The 11,076-nt window shown below is 40.2% G+C and overlaps 3 protein-coding genes across 3 annotated transcripts; all 3 read left to right on the top strand.

Annotated features, from left to right (window-relative positions):
- Positions 1–2,903: 2,903 nt before the first annotated feature.
- PCYB_131480 (eukaryotic translation initiation factor 3 subunit 8) lies at positions 2,904–4,525 on the top strand (the record flags this gene model as incomplete). Its single annotated transcript, XM_004224172.1, has 2 exons — positions 2,904–4,237; positions 4,363–4,525. 2 exons carry the CDS (start codon positions 2,904–2,906, stop codon positions 4,523–4,525), a joined length of 1,497 nt encoding a protein of 498 aa, XP_004224220.1.
- A 1,242-nt stretch (positions 4,526–5,767) lies between these two features.
- Positions 5,768–8,505, top strand: PCYB_131470 (IMP-specific 5'-nucleotidase; the record flags this gene model as incomplete). Its single annotated transcript, XM_004224171.1, has 9 exons — positions 5,768–5,990; positions 6,140–6,376; positions 6,581–6,708; positions 6,838–6,988; positions 7,111–7,243; positions 7,449–7,666; positions 7,804–7,881; positions 8,057–8,285; positions 8,388–8,505. The coding sequence occupies exons 1-9, from the start codon at positions 5,888–5,890 to the stop codon at positions 8,503–8,505; spliced, it is 1,395 nt and encodes a 464-aa protein (XP_004224219.1). The 5' UTR covers positions 5,768–5,887.
- Positions 8,506–10,084: 1,579 nt separating this feature from the next.
- On the top strand, positions 10,085–11,061 carry PCYB_131460 (phosphoesterase; the record flags this gene model as incomplete). The annotated part of the gene is made up of 2 exons (XM_004224170.1): positions 10,085–10,964; positions 11,048–11,061. 2 exons carry the CDS (start codon positions 10,085–10,087, stop codon positions 11,059–11,061), a joined length of 894 nt encoding a protein of 297 aa, XP_004224218.1.
- Between the last annotated feature and the right edge of the window lie 15 nt (positions 11,062–11,076).

Genomic DNA, 11,076 nt, shown 5'->3' with positions numbered 1-11,076 from the left:
TTGGCGAGATGCTTGTTTTTTTTTTTTTTTTATAATTCGTGCCCAAGTGCATCGCTCGGGGTAAGCACCTATGTACGTACGTATGCACGTTTGAATGCGCCTTCTAGGGTGAGGGGGAAAAAGAAGAAAAGAAGAAGGGCCGGGTGCGCACAGGTACATATACAAACACATATATATTATATACTTCTATGCGCATATGCATCGCCGCGCAGTTGCGCGCTGGCGTGGAGCGAACGCGAGGGCCGAGCGAGGTAAGCTAAGTGCTCTTGCTTAGAGAATGTACCTTGCGGGAAAAAAGCAAAAATAAAAAAATGACACCTTAAACTGGGTGCGTGTCGAACAAAAACGCAAGCGTAAATATACGCGGCGCAGTGCATGAGGAGGAGTTCATGAAGCGGATTCCATGAAGCGGATTCCATGAAGCAGAGTCCATGAAGTGGATTCCGTGGAGGGGATTCCATGGAGCGGAGTGACTTGCCTACGCACTTGTATGCGCAAATGTACTGGTTCGCATATGCATAATCCTGCATCCATCCGCTTGTATGTTCGAAATTTACTGGAACGATGCGCATTTCTTTTTATAGGTGGTCACAAAAGTTTTCAGTTCACCAGGCCGTTCATCTGCTCGTTTACCTGTGCGTTCATTTGTGCGCTCCATTTGTGCGTTTTTTTCGGCTTCCATTTTCGTGTTAATTTTTTCCGAGCCACAGTACTTTACTTTTGGGCTTCCCTATATCAATCCACGTTTACAGTTTTTGCGAGTGTACATTTTCAGCCTACGTTTCGAACTGCATATCTCACCGTTTAGCAGATCACGTTCATGGCAACATATTGATCGCTTCGCATATACCCATACAGTTAGATTAACGTTCGACCCCCCTCCCAGCTTGCAGTTTTCCCGGAAATTGCTCCTGGCAAAATTAACTCCCCTTTTTTTTTTCATTTGCTTGTACATGCCCATTTGAGCATACAACACATAGTTTAATATATCCCCTACGACTTTCCCCCCACTGGGAAAAAAAGAGTTGACTCCTCTTCCCCCCACCTCGAGTCATTTCCTCTATCATAAAAAAAAAAGAAAATGCAATCCAAGTTTTGGGCCAAGGGCGCGGACGACGACAGTGGTGATAACATTACTGAATCATCCGACAATGAAGTTGATGTAAGGAGGAAAAAGGAAAAACGAGCAAGAGCGCATATTATATGCATGCCGTACGCCAATGACTGTGCGTATCACCGATGCATATACATTACATATGCATGTTACGTGAATGCCCCTCTGCTCAAACGCTACCGCGGCGCCTACCAAAAGAGAGCGCTCACATTTGTACCGTTTTAAAAGGAACACCTAAACGTGAAATGCACAACTTTGGAGAAGCGTTTTTTTATTCCCCATTTGGTTGCGTATGCCTGTTGACTCCTCCAATGGGGCTAATCTTGCACATTTTTTTTTTTTTCCATTTTTGTCGTTCCTCCATTTGAGTGCTGTGCATGATGGGACGGTTCGAAAGATACCCCTCCTCCCCCCTGTACTAGCATTCCGCTCACTGATTCACCGTTTCTCACCGTTTCTCACCGTTTCTCACTGTTTAAATCCGTTCGCCACTCCGCAGGACAAGAAGCCCCTAGTATCAGCGCAGGCGGAACGCTGGGCAGCCATTGATAGCAGTAGCTCGGAGGAGGAAGAAAGAGTAATAAAAAGCTATGAAGGAAAAAGAATAGATTTTTATAAAAATATTGGCAACAGTCTAAATGAAAGTATGGAAAATAGTGACTTCAATCAGCTACTAAAGGATTATGAGAACTTGTACAAATTTATGGTCAAAGAAAGTTGTGAAAGAATTCCAAACTTTGTAATCGTATATTTGGATAAACTTACAAAATATGTTGATACAACATTTCAAAATAATGTCGAGAAAAAAGTCCTGAGTAAAAACAAAGCACAGACACTGAATAAATTAAAAGCAAAGATCAGAAAATGTAGTGAGTTTTATCAAAATAAGGTAAATCTGTATCATGAAAATCCTGAGGAATTTAAAGTGACCATGGAGGATGAGGAGGATGATGAAGAGGAGGATGAGGAGGAGGATGAAGAGGAGGATGAAGAAGATGAAGAAGAAGAAGTTGACGAAATGGATGAAGGAGGAAAAAAGAAAGAAAAGGCAAAGGGTGAAAAGACCTCTGGAGAAGAAGACAGTGATGATTGGTCAAATAGTGAAGAGGAAGAATATGTATCGGATGACGCAGATGATAAAACAAAAAGTGCTATGAGTAAATGGGGATTGAAAACTAGTGAAAAGGTGGAGAAAAAGAAAGTAGTAAAAACCAAGAAGGTGAAAAAGGAAGGAACAAAAAAGGAAGAAAAATTAACACAAGTAGACGAAAACCAGTCTGCCAAAAATAAAGCATATGCTGAATTGTTAAGCACGAAAAATCTCTCAGAAGAAGTCATACGAAATAGAGTCAAATTTGTCATTGAAAAGAGGGGAAGGAAGGGATTAGACAAACATGAGCATATTAACATTTTATCCAAGTTGAGTGAGCTAGCCAAAACAGTAAGCACACAATCATATATAGAAGTACTGGAACAGTTGATTAACCTCGAATTTGATGTCGTCTCAAGTGTATACACCTATATGTCCTTCAATATTTGGAACAAGGCATTTAAGTATATTGAACTTATTCTAGATTTGCTTATTCAAAATGAAAATTTTTATTTAGTCTCTATCAACATTACAGAAGAAATTACCGAAGAGGTTATAAATGAGAAGGAGAAAATTTCCAGGTCTTGTAAAACACTTATTTCCTTTTTGGCTAAATTGGATGATGAGTTGTTGAAGGCGCTTCTATATATAGATGCCCAGACAGAGGAATATAGGAGGAGGTTGGGAAAAACTGTTCATATGATTGGATTACTTTACAAAGGGTACAATTACGTGAAGTTTTCTAAAAAAATGCCCGATTTGGCAATATTCATTTCGACGAGGATTCTTGAGCACATGTATTACAAACCGGAAGCTCTCTTCATGCAGATATGGAACTTCGTCACGAGTGGGAAGGACAACAACTCCCCGTTGGTGGATGCGGAGGGAAGCGGCAACCCAAATGGCAATGTCATAGAAAATGGAGACGTGAAGGCAGACCATTCTGCGCAAACGAATGGCGACTGCGATAAGCAGCTGAACGGGGATACCCCAAATGGTGCAGAGAAAGTGACCGCCAAAGGGGACGACAATATTTCACCAAAACAGATTGTAGAAAAATATGTGTACGAAATATTCGAGCATGGAACGAAGCAGCAGAAGGTTAAAGCACTGCTGCAGTTGTCCTTCCACAGAAGCTTGCATGACGAATTCTTGGAAGCAAAGGAATTATTAAATGTTTCAAATGTACACGAACTGGCGCTAAGCTCAGATATGCAGACGCAAATTCTCTACAACCGGAATTTAATTCAGTTAGGGTTATGTGCCTTTAGACATGGGAAAATATTCGAGGCCCACTGCTGCCTAGGGGAAATATGCTCCCAAAATAAACACCGAGAGTTAATTGCCCAGGGAGTATCAAATTTAAAGAATCAGGAAAAAACGCTAGAACAGGAGAGAGCAGAAAAGAGACGACTACTCTCCTTCCATATGCACATTTCAATTGAGCTAATCGAATGTGTAAATAACATTTGCGCAATGCTGTTGGAAGTACCCAATTTAGCTAGACACACATATGAATCTAAGAAGGATATTATTTCGAGGCAGTTCAGGAGATTCCTAGACATATATGACAAGCAAATTTTTAATAGTCCCCCAGAAAACAATAAAGAAATTATTTTACTAGCCACGAAGTATTTGCAGAAAGGAAATTGGAAGCAATGTTGCGAAAAAATATTTAGCTTGTCCATTTGGTCGAAATTTAATGAGAGGGAAAAGGTACAGAACATACTACAGGAAAGAATTAAACAGGAGGCCATGCGAACTTATATTTTTAGATACATCTCCATATATGACTCCTTTTCTGTGGACCAGCTATGCATCATGTTTGACCTTAGTCAGAATGTCGTGCATTCTATTCTGAGCAAAATGATGATTAACCATGAGATCCCTGCATGCTGGAATGAAAGCAGCAGTCATATTCTCATCAACAAGGTGAACCCCACGGCCCTCCAGACCGTTGCTATCAAGTTGGCGGAAAATATTAACGAAATTATGGAGCAGAACGAGTTGACCCTCAACATGCGGAATCCAAAGTAGGCCTTCCTCAAGTGGACACCCGACTCACACGCAAAAAAGTGCATCCTCTGCACCATAGCCGAGGACGGGCAGTTTATGCGCATACATCATATGCACCACTTCTACACCCCTTCCCCCGCAGGTTCATGTTCATGCAGGAGAGACGCACGCAGATGAAGGACGAAAAATCCAATTGGTCACACAAGAAGGGCGACGGCAAGTATGGAAAGGGTTACCATCAGCACAAAAACATGCACTACAAGAAGAACTACAAGGAAAAAAGCATGCCCAAAGTCTTCGCCTAAATTTTAACGACTCTGCGCGTGTGTGTATGCGTCAGTTGCATTACGTTCGCAGCTACATGGGTGCAAAAAGTGTGCACCAAAATGTGCGCCTATATATTATACAAGTTTTGCGCGCCTCTATATGCAAGTTTTTCGCGCCTCTATATGCAAGTTTTTCGCGCCTCTATATGCAAGTCTTGCGCGCCTCTATACACGCTTCCCCCGCGCGTTCACAAATTTACCCCGTATTTTCTGTGAAGATGATTTTTTTTCCCCCACCCCGCGAAGTGCCCTTGCGAACATTTGTATGTTTAAAAACTCCATTTAAAAAGGGGTAAACAAATCGCATAATGTGGGGAAAACGATAAGGAAGAAAAAAAAAACCACATGCATATGCCACAGGGCAAGGCATGCAACCCTGTGTGCTCACGTTTGAACGTGCGCTGTGGAAAACGTTGCAGATTTAGTTAGCTTATTTTATTTCACCTCCTTTACCTCGCCTCACCTAAAGCCATGCTATGTTATGTTATGTTAATTTTTTTTTTTTTTTTTTTTTTTAACTCTCGAACTTTTATCAAATTATAAACCAGCTTTACGCAAATTTAATAAAAAAAAAATAGCCATTTTATTTTGCTCCTTTCCCCTTTAACCCCATTTTTTGGAGCTGTCGAAAATGTTTTGCAGCAGGGGTGAAAAAAAAATAACGGCAGGCACAACAGCTGTTCTTCACCTTTTCGCTTTTTTAAAGAGGTGCGAAAGTTAGCCATACTGAAGTGGAACAATTTGGGAATAAAACCTTTGCCCCTTTTGAGGATCCAGCCAAACGAGGTTCATCACCCGGCACACGCGCAAACCGGTGTGTACCTACATTAGACCAACACAGGCCTATACGCGACGGAAGAACACATGCTTGCACAGTGCAGCTATGACCTTTGTGCGAGAAAAGTGTCGATATTTTTTTCACACAAAATTAACGTGGCAATTTTGAATTTGCAACAAAAGAGAAAAGCTCATGTTGCGTACCTTCATTGTGAGCGATAACTGTGAAACTTGGAGCGGCCGCCGTCGTGGGGGGAAATTTAAGCAAAAGGGGTAGCAAAAGGTGTGGCAAAAGGTGTGGCGAAAGAAATGGCATAAGGAGTGGAAAAAGGGCACCTCGAAAAATTAGGCCACCGAGTCACTGCGACATTACATCGTTACGCCGTTACTCCATTATTTTGTACACTTTTTAAACATAAAAGATTTTTTTTTGCGCAATTTTTTAAGCATTTTCATGAACATTCGCCCGAAGCACGCAATTTCGAGTAAACTTCATTTTGGGATACCTGACCAAGAACTTCCTGTACGAGCGAGAAAAAAAGAGCAACCTTGCGCATTTTAAAAATGGAGAAGTTAGACATTCCTTCGCATGAAATGTATGAAGATATGCAGCACGCCTTTCGGGAGCAAGACAAGTACAACTTTTTGGCCATATCGGATGGAAGTGGTAAAAAAAAAAAATTCAGCAGTGTGATAAAAAAAATGGCCTCCTTCTATCTTCCGTACAAAGTTACTACGTAGGGGAAATTCCCCCTCCAGGTGTACACCTACACAGTTTTATTTTCCGTTCCTTGTGACCCTTTCCCCTGTTGGCAGTGATAAACTCGTACATGAAAAAAAACGTCGTCGACTGGAACAACCGCTACAGCTACAACCAACTGAAGAACAAAGACAGCCTGATCATGTTCCTGGTGGATATTTTTAGATCCCTTTTTCTTTCAAACTGCATTGATAAAAACATCGACAATGTTCTTTCCAGTATAGAAGAGATGTTCACGGATCATTACTACAACCCCATGCACAGCCGTCTGAAGTATTTGATAGATGACGTGGGTTAGTTTCGGCCTCTCCTCGCAGAAGCAGAGCAGCAGTGTGGGGACACCAGCTATGAGAGCATCATGCGAGTAGCACTCCTCTTTTTCTACACATGTACATGCCTAGGTTGTTCCCAATTGTACACACCTCATCACTGCGCAAAAGGAGAAGTAACAATTCGGGTCAGTGCGCAAAAACCCATTTTTAATTATCCCCTCGCAGGAATATTCTTCACGAAGCTGCCAATAACGAAGGCCTTCCATACATACAACAGGAAGTACAGAATAACGAAACGGCTATACGCCCCCCCAACCTTCAATGAAGTTCGGCACATCCTCAACTTGGCGCAGGTGGGCAGCGATGGGAGCGCCACAAAAAAAAAAAAATAAAATATTTTTTTGACATATATGAGAAATCTTCCACTTCTTCATATACTGTGACTTGCAATACTTCATGTTTTTCCCCCTTTGCCAACACAGATCCTGTCGCTGGAGGACGGACTAGACTTGCTCACCTTCGATGCAGACGAAACGCTGTACCCAGATGGATACGATTTCCATGACGAAGTTTTGGCTAGCTACATCTCCAGCTTGCTCAAAAAAATGAACATAGCAATAGTTACCGCGGCCTGTTAGTACATTTCCTACGCAGAAGTAGTTAGAGAGGCACATGTACGATGCAACATTAAGTAGGCATGTACAGTTGCCCCCACACGTGCATCCCTCAATTTTGCCCCCTTTTACATCTTTAAGCTTACAGCAACGATGCGGAGAAGTACCAAAAGCGGCTGGAGAATTTACTGCGATACTTCTCCAAGAACAACATCGAAGACGGCTCATACGAGAATTTCTACGTCATGGGCGGTGAGAGTAATTACTTATTTAAGTAAAGAGAAAAGGAAACAAAAGAATATATGTACACATAAGTGTATGTGGTTAACTCCCAACGAGCACATATGCACACGGAGATATAATACCCTTGTGCGCAAGGGATAGAACCAGATCTGCCTCTAAAACGTAACCAAAGAGTTAATTTAAAAAAAAAAAAGAATTCCCTCTTTTCTGCTGACGTAATTTCACGCCTCCCTTAGGTGCAACAAAGAAGCTAACCTTTACTCCGTTCCAGAAGAGGAGTGGTACCATTATAAAAAATATGTGGACAAAGAAACCGTTGAGAAAATACTAGACATTTCTCAAAAATGCTTACAACAAGTAATTACGGATTTTAAATTATGTGCGCAAATTCAGAGGAAAGAAAAGTCCATAGGGCTAGTCCCGAATAAAATCCCGTCGGCGAACAACCAAAAGGGTGGGTATCTCACTGCATGTCCACTTGGCACTCTTTCGTTTAATCCGGCCCACGAAAAAAACAAGCAAATGTGCCGATATATGAATATATTAGCATACATGCCACATGCGTATGCACGAAAATGCCCTTCTTTTTAGAGCAAAAGAATTACATGATAAAGTACGAAGTCTTGGAGGAGGCGGTGATCCGCGTAAAGAAGGAAATCGTGAAAAACAGTAAGTGTGGGGATTCGAGAGTGGGAAGCGTATTCACCACGTTGTGCAGCACGCGTGTACTTATTCAAATGAGCATAATTAGAAAATGCGCTTTAACTGAGCTTCTTTGGCCCACATCCCTATTTTAATGACATCTCAAAAACACCACAATTACACACTTTTACCAAACGCGCAGAAATAACGGCACCTTACTGCGCCTTCAATGGGGGGCAAGACCTTTGGGTAGACATTGGGAACAAGGCAGAAGGGTTAATCATTTTACAGAAATTGTTGAAAATAGAAAAAAAAAAATGTTGTCACATTGGAGATCAGTTCTTACACTCGGGAAATGACTTCCCCACGAGGTACTACGCACCGCCCGTAGCATATTATTTATGTATGTGGAATGGACGATCGTCCAAACTGTGATCATGTATCGTCAGTTGTAATTTAAACACCCTTATATTATATCGCTTTTTATGAAAAAAAAAAAAAAAAATTACCCCTTTTTTTTCCTTCTTTTTCAGGTTTTGTAGCTTAACCTTGTGGATTAGCAACCCGCAGGAAACCAAAGCCTGCTTAAAAAGTATAATGAACCTAAACATGAAGTCCTTTATCCCTGAAGTTTTATACGAAAATGAGTAGGCATCACACAAGGGTATTTTTTTTTTTTTTTCACCTATTTTTTAACACCTGGGTAATGTTAAAGAACAGCAAGTGCATGTATTTATTCCTGTAGATCGGGCACCTTGATGAATACGCAATATATTATATGCCCATATGACGCGTATGTATATGTATACATGCGTTTATACCATTTCGTATGGCGTTAGAACAGTGCGTAAAGTTGGATTGTACGTGACGTAGCTCATTACGGCATGATGCTTCTCGCGATAATACGCACATCGTTATGAGAAGAAATGTTAAATATTTTTTATTCGACGCTTCGCACTGCTGTTAATGAAGAAACGTATTTTTTAATTTAAAACTCCAACGATATTTTTTTTTTTTTTTTTATTCCCCCCCTTTATGCTTTTTGCACATCTTTGAGAAATTTGAAAAAGGGTGAAATAAAAAAGGGGAAAGTGAAAAAAGGCAAGCAAAGGAGTAAGAAGTAAAGGGGAAAAGAAAAGAAAAAAAATAAATAAATAAATAAAAAAATAAATAAATAATAGCTAACCGAATTGGAACATTACAAAGTAGACATTTAATTAGCAAAAAAAATTGCTACTTTTTATTTTACTGGTATGTTACCCCCCCTCGCCATTTCGCAGATGCTGTGTTTCAATGCGGTTATCCACTACACATGGGCATACTGATACTGCCCTTTTAACTATGAAATAAAACGATGGAGATTTGTGCGCCTTGTGGCTTCTAATTTACGGTGAACTGTGTTCATATGTGACTTTTGTGTAACCATATCATGGTTCACGTGACTGCACTTTGGCCTAGACAATCGCACATATATCCGCGTTATCCCCCGAGTGATAATCTGCATGATCTGTGTGGCCTGCACAACTGCGGGGGGGATTGAAGAGCGGATGTGTCCTCCACCGTTGCATAAGCCTGTATGTACAAACGCAGTGGCGTTATGGGACAAAAATAAACTTGAAGCTTTCAAAAAAGTGTTCCTTCGTTTGATGTCCACCGCGTGAAACGTCTTTTGTTTTATCCGCCCCACACGAGATTGCGAGAAAGCGTTGCGTTTGTGAGATGTACGATTTTACGACACCAAATTTGTGTGTTCCTCTTTAAAAATTGAAAATTAATGTGGTGAAAATTTGTTTGAATGTTTACTTTGTCTGTTCATAATTTTTTAGAATCCTAAAAGCTAGCTAGGCTTGGTTTGCATTTTTTTTTTTTTTTATTTATTTTACACTTTTTGGCTAGCTGTTCATAAAAAAAAAATTTAAATCCTTCAAGGGAGCATATTCCCCTCGAAGAGTTAGAACGAAACAGTCTGAGTTGGCCCCCACGTGTGCATTTTCCAAAATAGCGATACATTTTTAGTATATTGCAAACAGTTACATGTGCGAGTAGTTTGTGCCCGTTTGAGTCGGCTATTTTCTGCCTTTTTTTTCATGTGGCTCAATGCCAGCACGGCATTCTTAGACACATACAGAACACGCAAAGGTAGACACATGCCACACGCGTATGCACACATGTATATGTCCCGAACATATAAGCCTCCCCCGCGAAGCGTGCACAGATAGGTAACAGCACCATGAAGATACCACACCTGAAACTCTTTTTTTTGAGCTGTTGGAACATTTTGACAAAATTTTGTAGCGCAAATGAGGAAACCAGTTTTTCAAATTTAAAATGGGAACATGACTTATTCAGCATAGGTGATCTGCACGGAGATATGGATGCGTTTTTAAAAATTCTACTGAATGAAAAAATGATTGATAATAATTATAATGTGATACGAGAAAATGTGCTGATAGTCATAACCGGTGACGTTTTGGACCCCTCTTATGATGACATAAATATATTATTTTTTATCGAGGAGTATAACGAAAAGGGGAAAACGATGAATTCGAAAATTTTAATGGTTTTGGGAAATCATGAAGTTAAAAACATGTGTTTAGAATTCAATAAAGTGAAAAAGAACGTAGAAAAGTACCAAAACAGAAATGACATGTTCCCGAAAAATGAAGTGATCTACAACATTTTAGTGAACAAGCCATTTGTTCTGAGGGTAAATGAAATGATATTTTCACATGCAGGGGTGTTGCCATTTTATGCCTCTTACGGCATTGACTATATAAATCAGGAGGGGAAAAGGGAAATAGAAAATAATTGCAAACTCCTGTTCAAAAAAAGAAAAAGAAAAGAAGAGTTTTGCATAAACTGTGATTATGGGCCTACATTAAATCGATATTTCTCTTTTGTGAACGATGGTGTTTTTAAAAAGTGGATGGTTTGTTCCACTTTAAACAAATCGTTAAATTTGTTAAGTTCGAGCAGAATGATAGTTGGGCACACTGTTCAGAGGAACAAAAAGATCAACAGCTTTTGTGATGAAAAATTGTTGCTAACGGATACGGGCATAAGTAAATGGAAGAATGGGGTGGTATCTTATGTGCAGTATTTTAAGGACGGTACGTTTGATGTACGCTATGTGTGAAAATGGGGTCTTTTCTTTTTTTTCTTTTTTTTTCTTTTATCGTTCATGTTGTTGTAGAGTGGCGCTGGTGACATTTCACATGGGTC

The sequence above is a fragment of the Plasmodium cynomolgi genome, chromosome 13 (assembly GCF_000321355.1).
Source record: "Plasmodium cynomolgi strain B DNA, chromosome 13, whole genome shotgun sequence".
NCBI lineage: Eukaryota > Apicomplexa > Aconoidasida > Haemosporida > Plasmodiidae > Plasmodium > Plasmodium cynomolgi.
This window is presented reverse-complemented; position numbering and strand designations above follow the sequence as displayed.